Source organism: Piliocolobus tephrosceles, chromosome X, assembly GCF_002776525.5.
Source record: "Piliocolobus tephrosceles isolate RC106 chromosome X, ASM277652v3, whole genome shotgun sequence".
NCBI classification, from domain to species: Eukaryota; Metazoa; Chordata; class Mammalia; order Primates; family Cercopithecidae; genus Piliocolobus; species Piliocolobus tephrosceles.
In genome coordinates, this window is record NC_045455.1 from 83,878,826 (window position 1) to 83,902,927 (window position 24,102).

General features: G+C 40.7%; 1 protein-coding gene across 1 annotated transcript in view; it reads right to left on the reverse strand.

Moving 5' to 3' along the window:
* The window catches only part of FRY (FRY microtubule binding protein), a 271,904-nt gene that overhangs the window by 50,905 nt on the left and 196,897 nt on the right, over positions 1–24,102 (reverse strand). Inside the window, exons 40-49 of the mRNA XM_023208778.1 lie at positions 22,547–22,745; positions 19,702–19,823; positions 16,258–16,445; positions 14,848–14,942; positions 12,751–13,358; positions 11,415–11,512; positions 10,882–11,052; positions 6,597–6,737; positions 3,280–3,459; positions 1,098–1,259 (exon numbers count right to left, since the gene is read on the reverse strand). Of these exons, the coding sequence (XP_023064546.1) occupies positions 1,098–1,259; positions 3,280–3,459; positions 6,597–6,737; positions 10,882–11,052; positions 11,415–11,512; positions 12,751–13,358; positions 14,848–14,942; positions 16,258–16,445; positions 19,702–19,823; positions 22,547–22,745 (1,964 nt within the window). The remainder of the gene's footprint in view (positions 1–1,097; positions 1,260–3,279; positions 3,460–6,596; positions 6,738–10,881; positions 11,053–11,414; positions 11,513–12,750; positions 13,359–14,847; positions 14,943–16,257; positions 16,446–19,701; positions 19,824–22,546; positions 22,746–24,102) is intronic.

Consider the following 24,102-nt stretch of genomic DNA (forward strand, 5'->3'; position numbering starts at 1 on the left):
CCATTCCCCTAACCTTTAAGAGAGAAAGTGAGTCCTCCCGGGCACCCACTTTGTCCCTCCCAGCACCCACTTCACCTTTTTCGGGTAACAGTGTCTCTCTTTTTATCTCGGAAAGGCTCCATTCCCACTAAGTGAGGCAATGCCTCCCTCAGATGCCCTGCAAGACTCTTTCTAGAATTGCTATGGATGTCAAAAGAGGAAAGGCCTCTATTGCTCTGAAGTCATCAGAGCCAAAGACCATGTAAACCTGGAGCTGCCAGAGGTCATCTGAGCCTCCCATAGAAAAATCCTGCCTGAGAATGAAGTCAATGGAGGGGAAAACAAGGGCCAAGATGTTGGGAAGGGAAGGTGGGGACAGTGAGAAGGAGAGAGTCTAAGAATCCAGTTTTTGATATTTGTGAACTAGGAGCCAACTGTGCTTGAGGCCAAGATGAGTAAGTTAATAAGTTCCTTTAACACATAAGGTAATTTTTCAGTGGGTTTCTGTAACAAGTCAACAGAAGACCCCTGAATAATGCAGAAGTTTTACTTGACAGGAAGCCCAAGGGCATCTCTGCTATGCTGTGATGACAGAACTACAGAGAATCTGGCAGCAGTACCCCTGCCCCTCTGCCATCTGGATGGCTCAGCCTGTGCCTAGACACTATGGTTGAGGTGCCTGTTCTGTGGACAGCAGACAGGGTGGTCTTTGGGTGTGCAGCCCTATCAACCCTTTGGGAGTCCAAGTGCTCTAGAATTAGTTGGGAGAACTAAGGATGTGTTGTTTGGACTCATTTAGGAGAGTGGCAGAGGGACAGAATTTCTTTAAATGTCTGAAGGGCTGCCATGTCAAAGAGACCAGATTTTATTTTCTAAGTCTTGAGAGAACTAGAACCAATGGATAGAAGCAACAAAGAGTCAGACTTTAACTCAAAGTAATGAACTGTTCAAATAGAAAACGGGTTCCTTGGAATGCCACAAGACCCCATCCCTGGAAGTGCTGAGACCTATATGGGCAACCTTGCGATGGTGAAAGGGGGAATCCCTTATGACACAGCCACATGGACTCAACAGGTCCCTAAAGTCCCTCCCAGGGCTGTGGGTCTAGGACTGCATACCTGAGAATACTGGGGCCTTTTCCAGCTCACAGGAACAAGGACGTTGGAGTTGGAGCCTGAGGAAGTGGAAGATGTGCTCCGGGTGACGGCCATGGCCCTGGGCTTCCCATCACGCCCAGAAGAATTCTGGAGCTCATCATACCGCCTCCCGATGATTGGAGTCTTGAAAAGAAGACAAAAGCACATTCTTCTGTCTCAATAGTTTTGTGATATATGAAACCCTTCTCCCTAGAAGCAACCAAGAGCTGCTTATTTGATTAAAAAGAAGATTAGAGAAGTTCAGGGTTACAAGTGGGCTCATTTTCTCAACATTCAAGCATACATTATGAATCAGTTTGCATCTTCAACATTTTCTCCCCTCTTTAGCGGCAGAAAAATGCAACTGCTTGTTCTTTAATATGCTTTAGAAGCCACTGATAAAGAGAAGCAAAATATGCAGGAAACCAAATAGTCAGTTTTCGATTGTTTATACTTGAAAAAATTTCTTACAGTTAGAACAAGAGACCAAAATTCCTTTCCCTCTCCCAACTTTTAATCATTAGTCTTTATATGCTCTCAATTATTTAAAAATGTATTTAACTTATTTATATCTTTTCAGTTATTCAAATGACTGAAGTCTGGGCCAGGTACTTGGGCAGCACTTGAGAAATTTCACTTCCCGAGAGCTCCAGAGTGTGGTGGCTGCATGGGCAGCAATTCACAAACTCGAGCTCTGAGCAGGTCTCCTCCGCAGACACCAGCTGATGGGCGTGACCTTGGCAGCGGCAGAAACTGTCAATTTTACACCTGGCTCCTGAGACCCATCATTCTGGAGCAGTTCTGGGTCTCTGGGGCACGCTGCTAACTGGCTGCATGTTTTTTTGTACCTCTTTGGAACACAACAAACTCAAATCGCAGAGTAAAAATAGCTTTTCCCCCAGCCAGGTTAAAAAAAATGTGAAAATGGACCAACATTAAATTGAAACTTTAATGTTATTTACATATTAAATGTAGATGCAGGTGTCACAATGGCAGCAAATAGGATCTCATCCTGAATACTGAAATGATGAAAGGTCAGTGAGGACCATTGCATAAAAAACCCAACTTGGATATGACCTACATAATAGTGCAAGTAAGTTCCATATAAGCACACCAGGTTTCTTTCTCTGTCTCTTTTTTTAAAATATACTCTAAGTTCTGGGATCCACGTGCAGAACGTGCAGGTTTGTTACACAGGTATACATGTGCCATGGTGGTTTGCTGCACCCATCAACCCATCATCTACAGTAGGTATTTCTCCTAATGCTATCCCTCCCCCTGTTCCCCACCTCCCCGATAGGCTTTGGTGTGTGATGCTCCCCTCCCTGTGTCCATGTGTTCTCACTGTTCAACTCCTACTTATGAGTGAGAACATACAGTGTTTGACACCAGCTTTATTTCTTAGTGAACTTATTCATTCAGCAGAGTTTGGAAATATTTACTAGTGATCTACTATGCACCAGATGTTGTAGTGGGCCCTAGTTATAAACAGGAACAGAGTACTGTTTCTGCTTTGGGGGTTCATGAGTCATGGGGTAAGAGATGTGAAAGCAAAGTTATTTTATACCTTATTTTATACCTTAGACTTGTCTGTTCATGGACTACCAGGTAAACATGACCACTGCCTGTCCTTTCTTTTCTTCCTGACTCCTTAGCTTGGGTCCCTAGTCTCTTGCTCCTCCCTCTCCCTCCCCTGCTCCCTTGAAGGCAAGAATTTAGTTTTACTTGTTTAAAAAATAGTGTGGACTGGGGAAGCAACTATAAAAGTGGAGTCTGTATTCCTGTAAACTTCGGTCATCTGCTGAAGTGGCTGTTGTTCCGGGAGAAACATTGTGAATATAGAGACATGACCATTGTCAGATAAAGAATGAGTGAAGGTCATGGTTTAAAATGCTTATGATCGTTCCATTTTTAAATACCTCTTTTTAAAATCATTTTTTACATAACTGAGGCTAGTTTCCATTTTTAAAAGCTGCCAACTGAGAGTCCCAGTGAATATGACACTCATTGGGTTCTTAAAAAAGCAAAACCTAATTTAGTCCTTAGAAATCTTCATTTGAAATAACTGTCAAATACGTCTTCTTTTTTCCAGGCAACTACTTTTGACCTTTGCTACTACAAATTCATGCTGAAGTTCACAGAAACAGTTAACATAGCTAAGTACCTCCGAAATATCAAAGTGGAAGTCCAGGGTTTTCCCAGGTAATTCCTTGGAAGCACTAGTCCACACTCGATGTATTTCTATTTTTGAGAGGTCACTGTGCTGGTATGAAGGTAAAACAAGGCTGGCTGACCGAGAAACTACGAGCTTCAAGATATTCAGAGCTTCTCTCCAGTGAACACTCTGCAGGAAATAAAACATTCAAGGGTTAAAAATAATTTCATTTTTTTAAAGCTAATGTATGTCAGAATGACCAGTGAGAAGCCAGTGACCAGTCAGAATTCACTGACTTAAAACAGTGCAGGAGGTTCCATGATAAGTAAAAGGCAAATGACATAAAAAGACAATGTATATATAAAAGGAGCTACCTTTAGGAGACAAGCAAATAAAAAAAGACCAATTTTGTCCATTTCAGCTAAATTAAATTCTTATTAATGAGGTACCACTATTGGTAATAAGGCACCTCCTTAATTTGAGAAAAAAAAAAAAAGCTCCCAATGCATTTTATCCCATTGACTGTTCAAGTCACTCTTTCTGAAAGTTCTCCCCACCTCCGGTTTCCAGTCTTCTTGGTCCTCCTAGTTCTCTGGCTCCTCCTGCTCCATTTGCTTCCTGGGTACCTTGATCTCTGTCTTCAGCCCTCTTTTCTTCTCACTTCTTGTCTTCTTCATTACTTAACACAGGAATCTGGAAGCCCTTCTTAACCCTCCCTCCTGGTAATCTGTTCCCTCCACTGCATTCCTGCTGGCATTGGCTCAGTGGCACCCTCTTGGGCCTTGCCTGGACTATCTCAATGGCCCCTTACTGGTGTCCTGGCTTGCAGCCCTTAAGTTCATCAGATCCAGCTAGAGTGAACTTCCTAGAACTCTTCAGACCAAGCCACTTCCCTGACTAAACTCCTTCACAGGCTCCCTCTGGTGGACAGGGTGGAATCCACACTCTTTGAGCATGGCCTGCAGGGGTCATCTCCCCCAGGCTGCTACTGGAGTTCCCCAAACTTGGCAAGCCCTCTCAGCCTCTGTGCCTTTACTCATGGTATGCCCTCATCCTTCAATACCTTTCCTCTCCTTATTGGCATGTCAAATACCTACTCTTCATTTAAGACTAAGTTGTACCATCTTTGTTTATCTGACAACCTCCAATCAGACTATGTGCTGCTCCCGTAAAAATATTAGAAATATAGATAAATGAACTTGATAAAAGTTGTTATTTTTTTTTTTTTTTTTTGCCTGGACTTTGTGGTCAAAGAACATGAAATAAAACATGTATTAAATTCTGCACAAGGGAAGCCATGGTTTAAATGTGAAATAAGCTACTATTTGAGGTAAGATACAAAGTGTCAGAGGTGGCTGCAGGCTTCAGATAAAATGGACAGCCTTATTAAACAAAAAAATGGGGCACGCATTCGTAGAAAGGTGTGAACTGACCACCTGGCTCCTGTGAGTGAAGTGAGAAACTGTTCACTGACTGCCTACCCCATGTGGTGTAAGTATTACGGAGCAATGCCACTTGAAAAATGATGCTTGGATGTCACTTTCAGCATTAAATAATTTCTGTAACTAATTTGGTGAAGTAAAGATGGAAAGGAATGTCTAAAATCTATACTGTATATCTTCGTCAATGAGTTTCCAGAGAGAAACTAGCGTTTGCCCTTGAATCCTACAAGTTACCAAGTACATTCCAGAGAAGAAATAGAAGGACAAATACAATGTAGAGAAAAATATGTCTTTGCTCTGGAGCTAGACGCTCTCCACTGAACCCCACGGTGGCCCTGCACTACTCCCACGGCCTGGAGCCTCCCTGCTTTAGTCTGTGGTCATGTGTTTCAGATTAACTTCCAGGCTTTAGAAACTTGTCCTGGCGTGTTTGCTCTATCTTCCCATCTAGCTATATTCCTATCTTCCTACCTGTCACGCTGTTGGCCAGGCTGGAGTGCAGTGGTGCGATCACAGTTCAGTGTAACCTCGACCTCCTGGGCTCCAGGGAAACTCTCTCCCAAGCATCCTAAGTAGCTGGGACTACAGGTGTGCACCACTCCTTGCGGATTTATTTTTTATTTTTTATTTTTGTAGAGACGGGGTGTCACTTTTGTTGCTCAGGCTGGTCTTGAACTCCTGGCCTCAAGCCTCCCAAAGTGCTGGGATTACAGGTTGAGCCACTGCGCCTGGCCTTTATATTTATTTTTATTTTCATTAAAATAAATTGTGTTTCTGGTCTTCTCAAGAGTACGGCTTTAAATAATCAATCTGGGCTGGACGTGGTGGCTCACGCCTGTAATCCCAGCACTTTGGGAACTGAGGTGGTGGATCACGAGGTCAGGAGTTCAAGACCAGCCTGGCCAATATGGTGAAACCCTGTCTCTCCTAAAAATACAAAAATTAGCCAGGCGTGGTGGCACACGCCTGTAGTCCCAGCTACTTAGGAGGTTGAGGCAGAAGGATTGCTTGAACCCGGGAGGCGGAGGTTGCAGTGAGCCGAGATTGTGCCACTGCACTCCAGCCTGGACAGAGCGAGACTCAGTTTCCAAAAAAAAAAAAAAAAGAATCAATCTGTAGGTGTTTGGAGATGTCCAAGTATCCTGCCAGGAAGGCTGCCTGGTACAATAAAACGAAGACACTGGCTTTGGATCCAAATACCAGCTCCAGCCTTTACTAACTGAAATCTTGGGGGCCAGTCTCTTGGTTTTAAAAATATACATAAAGACTGTTTATTATGGAAATATTAAAATATACACAGAAACAGAGACTAGTCTAATGAACTCCTTTGTACTCTTCGTCAATTATTCACATTTTGTCATCTTGTTTTAATTATCCCCTCAAACAAACGTTTTTTGTTTGTTTGTCGAAGTATTTTCAAGTACATTCATGCAAGTTTCTTAACCACCCTTCAACTCTAAAGTGACAATTTTAGCCTCTGAATAACCCTTCACATGTTGAGACACCGGACCTAGAACCTGGCACATGTGAAAGTTCCTACAGTTCCTTGTCCCCTCCCCTTCTCTGAAACGGGATGTAAAAACCAAGATTCTGCCTCTCCCCTCCAAGTCAGGCGTGTGCTTTCAATACTCAGCCTGTGGCCCCAAGAGGCGGAAGTGTGCCTTTTGAAGGCACCGGCATGTGCCGGGGTCTTGTGCTCTCATTCTCTTCAGAATACTACTCAGGGTGTGGCCAGCTCCCACTCTTAACTGCCCTGGCTGCGTCATGGATGTCAAGGAATCAATGAGTGGCCTGGTACCTGGACGGTTTTGTAGCCAAGCTACAGGAAAAGCCTCCGTCTTTTTGGAATGACTGGTTGTTTAGTGAAGTTATCCAAGTACTCACTTGCACATATTTTTCAATTGTCTTTAGAACTTCCACGTTGAACTGTTTGACAGGAACAACAGAAAGGTCCATGTAGCTGAGCAGACTGTAGATCACCTGGAGCAGGGGCTGCTGCACGCTAGGGAGGCCCTTCTCCAGCAGCTGTGGGGGCAAAGTGCAGTTGGAGTCAGTCACACACCAGATCTCCGTATGGAAGGACTCGTGTTTTCCAACATATTTAGGATTGCACATTTCCTTTTTAATTTTTATTTTTTTAGGAGACAGGGTCTTGCTATGTTGCCCAGGCTAGTCTCAAACTCCTGGCTTCAAGAGATCCTCTTGCCTCAGCTCCCAAGTATCTGGGATTATAGGCAAGCGCCACCACGCCTGGCTTGATTGCACATTTCCTTAGAAGAGGAAATAAAATCCTAACTATGAAGAACTGAAGATATTATCAAAATAGACTATATCATGTGTGGAGGTGTGAATATGTAAGTATAAAATTCGTGCGATGAAATATTAAAAAACACCTCAAAAGGAAAGCATCAGACACCAATGATCAAAAATTACAAATTCAAATAAAAGATAAAATCTGTCAGTTATCAAACTGGCAAAGATTAGAAATTGATAATACTCAGAATTGATGGGGAGATAAAGAAATGGGTATTCTTATGTATCAGTGGCAATGTAAATTGGATAGACTGGCAAATGAGATCAAGAGCAATGAAGAGGTCCACAATCTTTTGACACAGTAATTATACTTTTAGGAATGTTTCTCAAACCAGAGATAGATGTTAAGAGTTATGTATAAGATTTTACCATAGCATTATTTATAATGGCAAAAAACATACACAAAACAAGAAAGCTTTGTGCGCAATTCAAGTATTGAACACTAGGGAAATGGATATATAAGTTAACAGCAAACTGTATAATGAAACATCATGCAGTTAACAGAATGACATTTTTAAAGACAGTGGAGGATATCAGATAATATTAAGTGGGAAATGAAGGTTACACATCTATTTTAATAGATGATGCCAATATTGACATGAATGTGTGTGTTATATAGAAATAACACTGGAAAGAAATTTAAAAATGTTAGTATTGTTTCTCTATAATTTTGAGGAATTTTTCTTTTCTTTTTAAAAGCTTTCCTGCATCTTCCAAATTTTCTGTTATGAACATATACTTCTTTTATAATCATAAAAAATCAATTATATTGTCCAAAAGGAAAGCAAAATAAGGAAAAAAAAAATATATGTGACAGACATCATGATAAAAGTTTACACATAAAAAGTTGATAGAGATGATCCAACTAAATGTTGAAATTCCACAATATTTACAGAGTGGCTGAAACACAAGGAAAGAGCTGGGCATGGTGGCTCACGCCTGTAATCCCAGTACTTTGGGAGGCTGGGGTGGGTGGATCACCTGAGGTGAGGAGTTCAAGACCAGCCTGACCAACATGGTGAAACCCAGTCTCTACTAAAAATACAAAAATTAGCTGAGTGTAGTGGTGGGTGCCTGTAATCCCAGCTACTCGGGAGGGTGAGGCAGGAGAATTGCGTGAACCCAGGAAGCGGAAGTTGCAGTGAGCCAGCCTCGGTGACAAGAGCAAGACTCTGTCTCAAAACAAAACAAAACAAAACACAGGAGGAAATAATTATGTAAATCTATAATGTGGAAAAATGAATATCTTTACTAGAAAGAAAATACATAAAATAATTCAAAATTATTAATAAAAAGTATTAAATTAAAAAACGAATACATGGAATGAGAAAATTTAGTGGGGATACAGGAAAACAAGAATATTTATACATTGTTTATAGTATTACAAATGGGGGGATCTTTATGAAGACCAACTTCTCGAATACATTGAAGAACTAAATAACATACCCACAGTCCATGCCACAGGACTGAATAATTCGACTTCAGGAAATGTAGAGTCATTTGATATTATGTGATAAAATGATTTTGATAAAATCTATTATTATTTGATCAAATTTCAAATATCATTTGATAAAGGTCTACATAACAGGACCGTTTGTAATGGAAAAACTTATGAACATTAGCAACAAACGGGAGATGGTTACACAAACTGTGTTACCTTAACCTGATAGCCTTCCAGAGTTACTCAAAGCAACACTCTGTGAGCTACCCCAACACATAGAAATATACACACAAAGTTAATAATAAGTGAGCAGAGCAGGTTCCAGGGAATACCACAGTGACACAAAATGATATGTTTGTGCATGGCCAAGATCTGAAAGAACGTGTAATTGAAACAGAAGTTAATATATATTATATACAGTGGGACCTTGGTGAAGTTCATAATACATTTTTTGGTGATAATTTTGTGATAAGGGCTGAATAGAACAAATTGGATAACCCACTTTTTTATGGGTAGTAAAATACACATAACATACAATTAACCTTTTAAACCATTTTTTAAAAAGTGTATCAATCTACTTTCCAGACTGCCAGAGTACACTGATACACTTTTTGGTTGTTACAGAAGTACTCAGCTTGGCTAATATAATTTTCACAAATTCTTTCCATCTGTTTTCTCAAGTACATTCACATTACTATGCAACCATCACCACTGTCTACCTCCAGAACTTTTCATCATCCCAAACTGAAATTCTGTACCCGCAAAATAATAATTCTCCATTACTAACTGCCCCCAGTTCCTGGTAACCACTATTCTACATTTTCTTTATAAACGTGCTTAAACTCTGTACCTCATATAAGCAGAATCATGTCATATTTGTCCTTTTGTCCTCTGGCCTTTTTCACTTAGCATAATGTCTTCAAGATTCACCCACATGGAAGTACGCATCAGAATTTCTTCCTGAATGATATTCCCTTGTATGTACATGCTACATACAATTTGCATTTTTGAAACTTCTTATGGTTAGTGAGCCAAACAAACATTACCTCCTTGCTGTATACACTTCACCTTATTTTAAAGGAGGCAAGGTCTGCCTTTGTAAGCAGAATAAATCAGTTCTCTCAGTACTACTTCTGTGCTGAGGTGTGTGTGTGCTTGCTTAGTTAACTCTTGCAGGGACAGGTATGACCAGGTGACTATGAAAAGCAGCAGGGTGGTACTTATGAGAGGTTCCTTAAAATGTCAGAGACATGGGTGTGGAAAGAGCAAGTGAATCCTGGGCCGCTGACAGTCTGAACACAGTTCACACATCGCTGATCTGTATTGCAAGTCAAAATCCTGCAGGATCAACTATAAATGTTGATGGCTGGGACATCTCTCCTCTGCTAGGTGGACGCTTTCAGGCTTGTGGAGCCTTTGAGAAAATGGCTGATTTTTAACCTATCTGGCATCTGGATTGATCATAAAAATAAAAGAAAAACTAGGGTAGATTGTCCTCAACTCTTCTGAAAGGTGCTAGTGATAGCTATGAATGCGTATCACAGAAGAAAAAGCAACACTGAAAATGCTAAAACAAGGTAGCTGTTACCAGCCATTTGCCTTATAGATTTCATGACCTGGTGTGATAAACTTCTTGGGGACTGAAGATGCTAAATGAAATACATTTCATCTCTTGCCCACAAATATTCTATATATTTCTAGCACCAACGTACACAGAAGTCAGTGTAGGGTTTGTAATGAATATACTAGAAACACATTGGTATGATGACAAAGCACCATTCCAGTTTTAAAAACAAACATAAAAGGTGAGAATAAAGTTTATTTCAGAATGTATGCTTTGATAATTACATGAAACAACCATTAAACATATCAGGCCACAAGGTAACTCCTTAAATAAGATTTGAACACCCAGAGTAATTAGGATAAAATATTCTGATCTCTGCCATGTACTGACAGGTATTACCATAATAAACAGAAGGAGTTTAAGCTTTGGAGGCAGCTATATCTAGGTTTAAAGGCTGACTCTGCTGCTTTAAACTGTGAAAAATTATTTAACCTGGCTGAGTCTCAGATCTGTATGATAGTATCTAATCACCACTGTGCTGTTGTGAGAGTTTAAAATGATTCCATTAGCATGTATTAGAATATTTAATAGGCACATGCTATATGGAAGTTAAGAGTATACTGAGTGTATTATCAATTCTATGCAAATAATTTACCCATGAAAACTATAATAGATTTTATCTTTTATTTCAAAGCTTACCTCTGGCAGGGAATGGTGGCCCATGCCTGTAATCCTAGCACTCTGGGAGACGAAGGCAGGAGGACTGCTTGAGCCCAAGAGTTGAGATCAGCCTGGGAAACATAATGAGACCCTGTCTCAAAAAAAAAAAAAAAAAAAAAAAAAAAGCTTACCTCTGCCAGGTAGGTAACCATATTCAAGGTAATGTCAGCATATGCTTCATGAAGGTATCGACAGACCACATTGACCCACGTGGCGCAGTCCCTTGTGTAGCTGTGCGTTTTATAAAGAGTCATGACATGTGCAAGATTTGAAAGTTTGGGGTTCTTCTCTTCTAAACAAACCTTTTAAAATAAGAAAATCAATTAGGAATAAAACAGCCCAATGAATAGGATGAAATGTTAGCCATTTGACTATAATCTCTGGCAGTCTGGAAAGTAGACTGATGCACTTTTTTGGTAATTACAGGAAGTACTTAGCTTGCCTAATATAATTTTCACAAATTCTTTCCACCTGCTTTCTCAAGAATGAAAGCAAGCAAGACACTTTGCATCAGTCACCCCTGTATGTCCATTACTGTGATATTAGTTAGTATTTCCAGTTTTTGAGAAAACCACTGCCTTCCCTGGGCCTTGTAATTTGTCTGACACTGGGGCTTCCTGAAGGGCTCTATGGATCTACCTGAGTGTGGAACTGTAACTCGTACCTGAGCAATCCTTTCGGCTATATCCTTACAGAACTGATTGGGATTTTCAAAATGCTGAATCAGCTGGGGCAGGAGACACAAGACATTCAGTGGAAACCCTGGATTAGAGAAGATACAATGGAGATAGTTGAATATGGTATATTTTAGCTGTTAACAGTGGGAAGGCATGTTACAGACTTTTATACTGAGGTGATGCAAAAGCAGTTTTTGAGTCAGCTTAAACATGATCTAACACAAAATCTATGAAAAATGCACAACCACAATGGCACCAGTTACAAAGATGACACTGAAGTAGATCTGTGGTTTTAAGATGCAGTGATTATCCTGCACTGGAGTTTTGTGAATAAGGATGGCTGGCCCAGATTTTTTTGGCACAGATGGAACTGAGCTGAAGTACTAGTTTGAAATTTTTATCAAAAAACATATTTTAAGAAAAACTGGTGTGAGAGGACATAGGCCAACCAATTTAAGTCTTAGTCATGTAATTGAAAAGACTCTTTAAAATAAGGAATGACTTAGTCCCTCGGTGTTAAGTTCTAGCTTCATGAAATGAATTCTGGGTCACATGCCATGGCATTAAAAATCTGGTTTGTTGGCCAGGCATGGTGGCTCAAGCCTGTAATCCAAGGACTTTGGGAGGCTGAGCGGGCAGCTCACAAGTTCAAGATATCGAGACCATCCTGGCTGACATGGTGAAACCCTGTCTCTACTAAAAAAACAAAAATTAGCTGGGTGTGGTGGTGTACACCTGTAATCCCAGCTACTCGGGAGGCTGAGGCAGGAGAATTGCTTGAACCTGGAAGACAGAGGTTGCAGTGAACCGAGATTGCGCCACTGAACTCCAGCCTGGCAATAAAGTAAGACTCCATCTCAAAATAAATAAATAGATAAATAAATAAATAAATAAATAAATAATCTGGTTTGTTGATTTGGGTTAATTCAAAACAAGAGGAAACCAAGAGAATTTCCCAGAAGAGCAGAAAAGCAAAGAAAAAATAAAAGATTTAGGAGTTAAGAAAAAAATTTTTTTTTCCTGTACAAGAGCAATGGAATAAACTAACAGCACCTGCAGTTTGATCTGGAAAGCATAAAGGAATCGCTAATATCTTATAAATAATTTTGGCCCCTTTTATGCTATTGCCTTAAAAATATTTTCTATAATACAGATCATTGAGATTTACATTATATAGAATTTTAAAAGAAAAAATAAACTACTCCCAAGGAACCATTTTGAAGCAGAATTGTTAAAAGCAGTAAGTTCATATTATCTTATTGTACCAAATGATGAACACAACCACCATCTGAACTGAGACAGGGTGAACGAGGCTGGCTTTACCAATAGCATGGGATGCATCCACCATGGATATCTTGGACACTGGTGTCAGCAGACTGAAGAGCTGCAGGGTCAGGTCTGTGGTGGTGAGGGACGTGAATCCTTTCAGCAGCAGCTGCTGCAGCCCAGAGAAGTCGGCCCACTTGAGCTGTGCCTGGAGTTTCTCAAGCTTTTCTCGGTTCTCAGTCTTATCGAGTGGCATATGTGCCAGTAGTCTGCTCAACAGCCTTAAGGCCATTAAGTATTCAAACTCAAAATCAGACTCCATCAAGGCCACTGTGACCCAGAAGATGGTGGCCAGCAGGTTGGTGGGATGGTTTATGTGGGATGGGTCCGTGAGACTGTCCTTCAAGGAGGATGAGCTTCTGGTTTTGGAGGAGAGGCCTTGTTGGGTACAAGCCTGAATTCTGTCCAGTGTGGCACTTCGAGGTGGGTCAGAGGATCGGTCAATGACACCAAACTTTTTGGGCACAGAGAAGCTTCGTTGATGCCGGCTCCGTTCTGCAGTCGCAGTGTTGCTGCTGGTGGTTCCAGGGTTCACATTTAGTTGTCCTGTGCTCTTTCTGCTTGCTGTTAGTTTACTGCTGGAGCTTAAATCTGGTGAGGAAGAACTGGGTATAAAAAGAAATAAGTTTAATAGGATGCCAACATGTGTCATGAAAAGCCAGTCGTTTCAAGTCCACTGAGAAACACTGCAGGAGGGAAATAATTATTTAGAAATGCCACTTTCTATTCATTTATTTTTCCTTATCCTTAAACCTTTAAAAAACAAAACAAGAGAAACCCTCGTCAACAAAACAAAAAGCCCAATACTGACTGTTACTTATTGAAAATGTAAAGAAATCAATAATTGGCCTTAAAGTTTACTGATATTTCATTTCTTTTTGCTCGAATTTGGGTAGGAGTAATTATAAAATGTACCTGATAGGTATAAGCTTCAATATTCTGTTAACTAACTTCTAAGGAGAACAGAAATGGAAATTATGCTATCCAGAAAGAAGCTGGTAATGTTCATGTCAAAGGAAATTTTTTAGTACTTACCAAAATTTATGAAAAATGATTTCTAAGTCTATGCTGAAAAGGTAAAACTCTTTGTCAACATTCTTGCTATATTTTTACTGATTTAGATAAATCTTTATGTTCATATATATAAATATGTGTGATGTTTGTAACTATACTAAAATTATCCATAAAAAAATGCTCAACTTAAAAATGAAACAAGGCCCAATGGGATACAAGGTAACATTACCGACTCAATTTCAAGCAAGATGAGCTCAATTACACACACAGAATATAGAGTCGTAAATAATTTGAAATGAGTTATTTATTTATTTATTTTTTGAGACGGAGTCTTGCTCTGTGGCCCAGGCTGGAGTGCAGTGGCCGGATCTCAGCTCACTGCAAGCTCCGCCTCCCGGGTTCACGCCATTCTCCTGCCTCAGCCTCCTGCGTAGCTGAGACTACAGGCGCCTGCCACCTCGCCCAGCTAGTTTTTTTGTATTTTTTTTGTAGAGATGGGGTTTCACCGTGTTAGCCAGGATGGTCTCGATCTCCTGACCTCGTGATCCGCCTGTCTCGGCCTCCCAAAGTGCTGGGATTACAGGCTTGAGCCACCGCGCCTGGCCTGAAATGAGTTATTCAACATTGGCAGGAGCACAAAAGAAGATATTAAGGTAGGAATTTCTTCGAGTGAAGTCAACATTTATTCCAACTTTTTATGGCAACTGTTCAAAAGCTTTGTATATATTTATTTAAAAATAATGTTTAGCTTTTGCTTTTCTTTACCAATGTAATAAATAGGATAATTATTACATAAATTTGAAAAAATACTTAGACAAAAAATAAAGATAACACTTGGTATCTATCTTCCTGATGTTTTAAAATACTTATATAATGTATATATGTGTGTGTGTGTGTGTGTGTGTGTGTGTGTATTATGACTTCTTTTTTAACTTAAGAAACTATTACACATCTTTTTCAGGTCATAAATATACTTCAAAAACGAAATTTTTTTCTTTGTACTTTGGCTAAAGTCCAGCATCTCCCAAATACTCCAGTACAGTATACTTGATGTTAAAATATCATTAAGCTGATCCTCACCGGGACAATACAGTTAGGAGGTCACTGTTCTTCAAGCAGTCAGACAAGTTATCCACAGCCGCCTCCAAGGTAAGGAGCGCCTCCATTACGTAACCCTGCCAAACATGCGAAGATAGCATTTTGTATTGCTTGTAACCATTGTGAACTTCCTGAAGAGAAATTTAATTAATGTACACTTTATTCCAATAATGTTATCGCTGCTTTAATTTATGAAGTCTACAATAAGCTTTAAGGGCCACTTAGGAAATTCAGATGGCTTAGGAGTTAGCAGATAATCATAAAAATTTATTTCCCTATGTCTAAGAGCCTCAACAGATCACTTTCATTTGAAATCCAGCACCGTGGGGGGCAAGCATGGCCCTGTGCTGAGGGGAGGGGGGGCATCTGAAATGCAGTGCGGCAATGTTTGAAAGCCACAGATCAAGAGGAGAGGTACAGGAAGAGCTGCCTCCGTGGTGTTTTAAATAGCACCTCTGATGGCCGAAAGAAGGATGCAGGTAGTATCTGTAGGTGTGCAGGCTTCCTCAGATGCACGAACATTTCTTTTTTTCCTTTTTTTTTGAGATGCAGTCTTACTTCCATTGCCCAGGCTAGAGTGCCATGGCACCATTTGGCTCACTGCAACCACTGCCTCCTGGGTTCAACTGATTCTCCTGCCGCAGCCTGAGTAGCTTGGATTATAGGTGTGTGCCCCCACGCCGAGCTAATTTTTGTGTTTTTAGTGGAGATGGGGTTTCACCCTGTTGGCCAGCCTGATCTTGAACTCCTGGTCTCAAAGGATCTGCCCGCCTTGGCCTCCCAAAGTGCTGGAATTACAGGCATGAGCCACCACCCAGCCAGGAATATTTCTGAAGGGAAAGAAGGACTTGGCCAGAGCCACAGAGCTTGTAATGCCAGCGGCTCTCAACCTGTTCAGCGCTTCCCAATCTCTGGGCTCTAGCTCGAGGGCCTCCTTGTGGCAGTCACTCTCCATTCCTTCTTCAGCTCTTCTCCGTCTACTGGAGACTAACCGTACAGAGAGAGGTAGTGCTTTGCACAGATACAGTGGAGGTCCCTGCCCTGGGCAGGGACACTGTATAACTGCACCTTAGGTTGGCAGCCAGAAACCCCAAACTATACAAAATAATCTCCTGGCCGCCTGCCAAATAAAACCAACCACAAAAACAAGGAAGAAGCCACCAGAGGATTTCCAGTTGTTGGCATATAGAAAAGAGATAATATTCACTGAATTTCTAGAACAAGGCTCCTTGGAATAATTTTTGTAAAGATAAAAGTCAACCTCTAAAATACACTGTACATGTCCAGATGGCTGGAATAATTGTTGAGAGAAGAAAGGTTCAAAAAAAGTTTACACCTCCTCGAGACAAGAGAGCTCATCCTTCATGAGCTCAGTGCTCTTCCCTTCCATACCTGAATCTCATCTCCGTGTTCTCCGATCACCTCCACTAATCTTGAGAGAAGGTCAGATAAGGCATGTGCTGACAGAGGTTGCTTGAGGGCCCGGAATATCTGGAAGGACCGACCAGCATAGTGCCTTGAAGAGCTTGCGAGCGCTGTCTGCAATGCAACTTCACTCAACTGGTGCTCCAGATGGAAGCCTAGGGCAACAAGAGTCATAGAATGGGTTGGTCTCTACTCCACATGCTCTGAGGAATCAAAGTTACCTGTAAGTTTAAAACAAGCTAACAGCACAGGACTACCTTGTAGTGGTACTTATTTATTTATTTATTTATTTATTTATTTATTTATTTTTGAGACGGAGTCTCGCTCTGTCGCCCGGGCTGGAGTGCAGTGCCATGATCACGGCTCAATGCAGCCTCTACCTCCTGGGCTCAAGTGATCCTCCCACCTCAGCCTCCCAAGTAGCTGGGACTATAGGCATGTGCCACCATGCCTGGATAGTTTTCTGTATTTTTTGTAGTGATGGGGTCTCACTATGTTGCCAAGGCTGGTCTTGAACTCCTGGGCTCAAGTGATCTGCCTGCTTTGCCTTCCTAAAGTGCTTGGATTACAGGCATGAGCCATCATGTCAAGCTTTTTTTTTTTTTTTTTTTTTTAAAAAAAACAAGGTCTTTCTTTGTTGCCCAGGCTGGTCTTGAACTCCTGGACTCAAGGAATCCTCCTGCCTCAGCCTACTGAGTCGCTGGGATTACAGGTGTGTGCCACTGCACCCACCTCATTTTAAAATAAAAACAAATTCTGAATAAATCTTAGGAAGGTATAGTGTAGTAGAAAAAGGCTTTGGAACAAGATGGTCCTGGTGATGAATTAGGGGCTTTCTAACTCTGGGAAAGGAATTTGCTCTCCATGAACCTGTTTCCTTACCTTTAACTTGTCTCATATAGTTGTTGTGAAAATTAAACAACTTACAAAGTGCCTAGTGCAATGTCTGAAACATAACATAGGTCACAAATGTATTATTATTTATTATTCTGCTATTTTCATATATTATTCTTCTGTACTACTTTTTTTGCATAGAATACTCCTTTTTTTGTAAGTTTGTTAGAGTAGAGGAAATTTCAGAAAAGAGGAAAGCTGTTAGTGGATCTATTCAACTCAAAACACAACTAAGGTCTGTGCCAAAGTCTTTGCTTTATTGATATGCAGATATTGAAGTGTAGATACTGTGAAGAAGGCAGCCATAATTTAAACTTTCACCTGAATATTTGTTTTTCCAATTGTACAAAGGTAATCTCAGTAATCAGAAAATCATTTGATCAGATGGGAATGAGAATGTAAGATAAAGCTCATGACTGAATTCCAGGTCATTAAATTATATACTTGCTGTGCCTCTCTGCAGGGAGAAAAGCAGACTACAAGGGTAGAAGGACTGAAAGAAAACAGAGGCCTAGGCTGTCTCTATGACACAGAGGTTCTGCAGTACATTTGGCTGCTACATGAAAGTGGGCCAGAAGGGATAATTCAATGTCATTGTTCTTAGCTGCAGCTTGGTTACTTGACCCTAGGGACAAATAGATTATACAAGAAAATGTACCTGCAGAGAAAACAGAGGGCCCTGGAAAATTGACTTCGGACACATTCAGGGTAGTAAGCATAGGATTAAATCCATGTAGGCAGTTTGTATCTTATGAATGATGCTTCAAAAAAGCTTTTTATGTCTTTATTTGTTTATCAAAGTAAAGGTTTGTTTACTTAGCCTATTTTATGTGTGGAGGTTAGATACCCTGGCAAATGACAAATGTGACTCAAATGGGCACATGCTTATTTAAATCACAACGAACCTGACGGCTAGAACTGTACTAGTAGGACTTCAGACTCCACCTTCACCACAACAGTGTCCTTTGAGAAAAGGAAAAGGTTTCTTTTTCTTTCCAGCCACACAGTGAATCTACACTTCCCAGTCTTCCTTGCAGTTAGGTGTGCCCAGGTGCCCGAGTTCCAGCCCATGGAATGTGGAGAAAAAACCCACTGGATACCCCATTTAAGACTGGGGCATCAACTCATCCTGAGGAATCCTCTTCTCACTCTCTCTTCTTCCACCTGCTGGCTGGATGCAGAGGGCCCAGCAGAAGCCTCAGCCTAGAGGGTGGAACAGCCTCAGGCTGGAGGGTCCCTGAAGCACCTAGTGGAAGGCCACCTGCCAAACACTTGCACTGAACTCTTACAGAATCCAGGAATAACCTTCTGTTGTGTTAAGCCTCTGAGCTCTAGGGGCTGTTTGTTACAGCAGCTATGCTGCCCTGACTAACACAAGTGTTTCCAGGAACACTTTGTGCATGTATAGAGAAAACAGGCCAAAAGTGGGACTGTACAAGGAAATCAGAATCAGTAAAAATTGATCGAGATGCAAAAAGACTTAGACTTTATGCAGCCTGAAGTACCCTCCAAGAATTCAGTATAAGGTATTTATATATTTTCTCATTTTTATTATTTTCATTCAATCAAAGATTTTAGATTAATTAATGGTTTACATACAAATAGTAAATTTCTTCCTTTGGGCTGTGTTCAATGATTAATTGGCTTTTGAGGTCTTAATATTTTAAACAAATTCCAAAGGGGAAACTGAAAACTAGAAATGGAAGTCTATTCCTGGAATGACTCTCCCATTTCAGGCTGTCAGTATCTTTTGTTTTTTAGTAAGTGTCCTCTGATAATGAAAAGATATGTGGCTGATCCAAAATGTTTCCAACTGGGAAATGTGCTAATTATCAGAGCAGCTAGAAAAGCCAGGTAGCTGGATTTAATATCTCCAGTCTGGTGTGAGGAAAAAAAGGTAGAGCTGGTTTTACAACATGTTGAGGAACCAGATTTAAGTTTCACACACAAATCAGCCCAGGCCAACTTGGATCTGAAGGAATTCAGCAGAAGGCAAACAAGTTAAGCATCATGATGCTACAACAATTTAAATAGGATTTACACTGTATTTAGAATATTGAATAGTCATTTGCACAGGAATTGTTAGCAAACACTTTCAAAGCCAAAAACATTTTATCACAATTTTTTAAAAAATAAACAGTTTGACCATTCAAGCAGCCATTTAACAGACTATTTTTCATCATCGAGACTGATGAGAGTCAATTAATGAGATTTATTCCTCATAGCCTTCTTTAAAGGAAATGTTTTAGACACAGTTTAATTCTAGTAAGGTAAATAAAAGAAGTAGAACAAGTATGTTAGAAAAATTAGTTGATATAGCATAATGCAAATATACATGGCATTAAATACCACGCAGTTAGGAAGCATCTGAACAAGCTTCAGAACTTCCCTGTGAATATGCTCGTGTTATGGATGTGGAGTGCAGAACCGTTCTAAGGCGCTGTAATCATCATATAGAGACAGTGTCCATTACAGAACAACGCTGAAAGAGGGATCTGTGCAAATAAGATGAAGTACCTGATTTGGAATCTTTAAATACAGATACAACGTGACGTAGAAAATTAGTGAGCTGTTCAGCACTCTTTGAATTTTGATTTTTAGGTGTGATGTCTTCATGGCACCAAAGTGGACCAAATGCCCTTAAACAAAACACACAAAATGTCAAAAATATAACTGTCATTTTGCATTTTTAAAACTGTACATACAGTCCTGACTCCAAGCGTATAACATATTTACATTTTTTGCAATCTATGCATCTGACAAAGGTCTAATCCCAGCATCTATAAGGAACTTAAATTTACAAGAAAAAAACAAAAAACCCTGTTAAAAAGTGGGCAATGGACATGAACAGATACTTCTCAAAAGAAGACATACATGCAGCCAACAATCATATAAAAAAAGCTCAACATCACTGATCATTAGAGAAATGCAAATCAAAACCACAGTGAGATACCATTTCACACCAGTCAGAATGGCGATTATTAAAAAGTCAAAAAATAATAGAGGTTGGCGAGGTTGTGGAGAAAAAGGAAGGCTTTTACACTGTTGGTGTGAGTGTAAATTAGTTCAATCGCTGTGGAAGACATCGTGGCGATTCTTCAAAGACCCGGAGACAGAAATACCATTGGACCCAGCAATTCCATTACTGGGTATACACCCAAAGGAATATACATTGTTCTGTTATAAAGACACATGCATGCATATGTTCATGGTAGCACTATTCCCAATAGCAAAGACATGGAATCAACCCAAATGCCCATCAATGATAGATTGGATAAAGAAAATGTGGTACATATACACCACGGAATACTGTGCCACCATAAAAAGGTATAAGATTGTATCCTTTGCAGGGTCATGGATGGAGCTGGAGGCTATCATCCTTAGCAAACTAACGCAGGAACAGAAAACCAAATACCACAAGATCTCACTTGTAAGTGGGAGCTGAATGATCAGAACACACGGACACACTGGGGGGAATAACACACACTGGGGCCTACCGGAGGGCGGAGGGTAGGAGAGAGAGGACGGGGAAAAACAACGAATGGATACTGGGCTTAACACCTGGCTAATGAAATAGCCTGTACAACAAACCCCCTGGACACACGTTTACCTATGTAGCAAACCTGCACACCCTGCACATGCACCCTTGAACTTAAAATGTAAGTTAAAAAATATTTTGGCCGGGCGCGGTGGCTCAAGCCTGTAATCCCAGCACTTTGGGAGGCCAAGGCGGGCGGATCACGAGGTCAGGAGATCGAGACCACGGTGAAACCCCGTCTCTACTAAAAATACAAAAACTAGCCAGGCGAGGTGGCCGGCGCCTGTAGTCCCAGCTACTTGGGAGGCTGAGGCAGGAGAATGGCGGGAGGCGGAGCTTGCAGTGAGCTGAGATCCGGCCACTGCACTCCAGTCCAGGCAACAGAGCGAGACTCTGCCTCAAAAAAAAAAAAATATATTTTAAACAATTTTATGAATTATTTTGGAAGTACATTTCAGTCTTGAAAACCTTATCAGCATACTCAAAGCACATCTAATGTATGGAGTCATTTTGAAATGTTTTAAATTAAATTCATTTACAAAATTAAAACCTCCCAATTCACCAGAACAGTGCTTGGCATATCATAAGTGCTACATGTTTGTTTAAGTAAAATGATATCAAATGTTAAGTGAAATAAAGGTTTAGACATGGACTCAATTTTCACATTTTAGCATTTGCATAGGTGAGGTTTTTATCAGGATCCCATCAAGTTGCAAATACCATACAATCAAACTGAAGACATGGCCTCTGTCGTCTACTTGGTTTTCAACAGTAAGAATGGAATGGAGCCAGATAGGAGAATTTCAGAGAAGAGTTATTCCAAACATGTGGTACTGACAGTTGGTGAGTGGTGACAATACTTTTCCTTTGCACAAATCATTCGGGTCTCTGCAGTACCCTGTATGTTCAGGCATACTGTCATGTAGGCACCATCAGCTCCTGTCCTAAGCTTCCTGCACATTAAATCCCACATTAAGTTGAGAGCTGCACAAAACAATCTGAATCATGAATTGTGGAAAGAAAATACTCTTTTTTATTGTTTGCATTAATTGATGCATTAGTTGAAGAAAGCAAGATCACATGAGATATTAGATAACATATACACAGACTAGATTTCCGGGACTTAGCTCACTGAGAAAGGGGAGCATGCCACCCAGTCACAGGTAAGCATGCTTTACACAACTACCAGACCGTGGGGTGTTAGAAATCCTGGAGCCTTACAAGCTAAGTGGTTCATGAGAAGAACCAGAAGACCTGACCAGGACCACTTGCAGTTTTTCTTGGTTTTGATTTATTAGTTTGACTCCTTTCCTATTATGCTTCCTATTGTTTCTGGTTTCTGACTGCCTTTTACAAATGACTCTTTGGACCAGATGAATACACAATGGTCCCCTTGGCAGCTGCTTCTGGGTTGACCACAGCTAATATCCTCGGTTTCCAGAGTGATGTTCTTTGCCAAGTCTCAGAACTACTAACCCCTGGCAGCTCTGATAGATGACTAAAGGCATGCTCACCATGGGGCACTACCATCTCCTGCATCTCCTGCCTCCATCTGCTGCATCACCATTATCCACAAAATCCCCTTGCCCATCAACTGTCACATCAGTGGGATCCTAGAAACTTCTACCAACGTCTGCCTTTCACAAATTGTATTCTTTGTATCTCTGTGTCTGTTCACACAGACTCCAGCAGTTGCAATTGAGAAGAGAAACAGGACTTTTGTTAGAACCCCAGGATCACTATTCCATCTGTGTGGTTTCAAGCGTTGGCAATTTTCCAAAAGACCAACCTGCAAACAGCCGCGGACTCCTAACCCCTTATTACCTGGTCGTCAGAAACTCAATAAGCTTGTTTGCCTTCTCATCTGTTTCAGCAGCTGTGTCCACGTCTTCTACCTCCTGGGTCATCTGTGGGAGGTTTCCACTGCTGCCTCCCAGACTGATGCTGGAGGAGGTGGAGCTGGAGCTAAGCCCTGAGTCGGGCACCGGGGATGACTGGTCCTCTCTCAGGAAGTCAAAGCCACCTGGTGGGAGAAGAAGGTCAAGGAGGGATGTACTAGGCAGTGTGCTTGTCAGCATGCTTAATGAGGTCCGCTGAGGAGGGCAGAGAAGTGTGGAGTTATTCAAATTCTGGGGAGAAAATGGTTGCTTTTGGCTGTGGCTATGATTACATGAGACTGACAGTTTTTCTTTGTTTAGGAAATTAGTTGCACTGCTGTGTAAATGAGTGTGTCTTTGGGACTAGGACGTGATCTGCTGCTTTCTACTCTGCTGTTTTGGTTGATACTTTCTATAAAAGAAAGGTTATGTGTGTGTGTTTGTATGCATGTATGGACCAGGCAAATGACCAATTCAACTATAACAGATCATCTACTGACTGCTCTTAATAAATTATTCCCGGGTATTAGTCTACTTAAACATGTGAAATGGGCTGGGCATGGTGGCTCACATCTGTAATCCCCGCACTGTGGGAGGCCGAGGCGGGTGGATCACAAGGTCAGGAGATCGAGACGATCCTGGCTAACCTGGTGAAACCCTGTCACTACTAAAAATACAAAAATTAGGCTGGCATTTTTGTATTTTTTTTTGTATTTTTGTATGTATTTTGTGGTCCCAGCTGCTTGGGAGGTTGAAGCAGGAGAATGGCATGAATCTCAGGCGGTGGAGCTTGCAGTGAGCCGGGATCATGCCACTGCACTCCAGCCTGGGCGACAGAGTGAGACTCCATATTGGGGGAAAAAAAAAAAAAAAAAAACATGTGAAATGATACCCTGTTTGAGGATACCAGCCACTTAATGGCTGGTTACTTATATATAATGTTTTTGAGTAAATGTGCCCAGAAGCTTTAGTATTGTGTATATAATGATATAATTTAATAGAATATGTATTATAGTATTCAAAGAAATAGGGCATAAGCAAATACTGTTTCTTTGTTACATACTCGGTTGACATTCTACACCTCTGGATAGGCTGTGGGTTTGAAAATGTATATATGCAACTATCCCTTTTCCCCTATTTAATAATCACAAATAGTATGTAGTGCTGGTGTGTGTCTGATAGATAAACTGGGTTTGAATAACATTTCTGTCATTTATAGCGTAGCCTCAGGGAATTTATGTAATTCTCTGTATCTCAGTGTCCTATTATAATAAAGTTAAGACAATAATTTCTGTCACACACATTTTTAGTATGTATTTGAAAGCAACTATAGTTGAAACTAGGTGCTTAATAAATGTTTATTAAAAAAAGAACATTTCCCATATTCTTTGTACACCTATTCCCTGTGTCCTGTAGAACCAGTCACTTTAGCTATCTACTGTTTGTCTTGCCTATGAATATTATATGCGTTTTTGGTAAATCTTCACTTTAAATCATTTTATA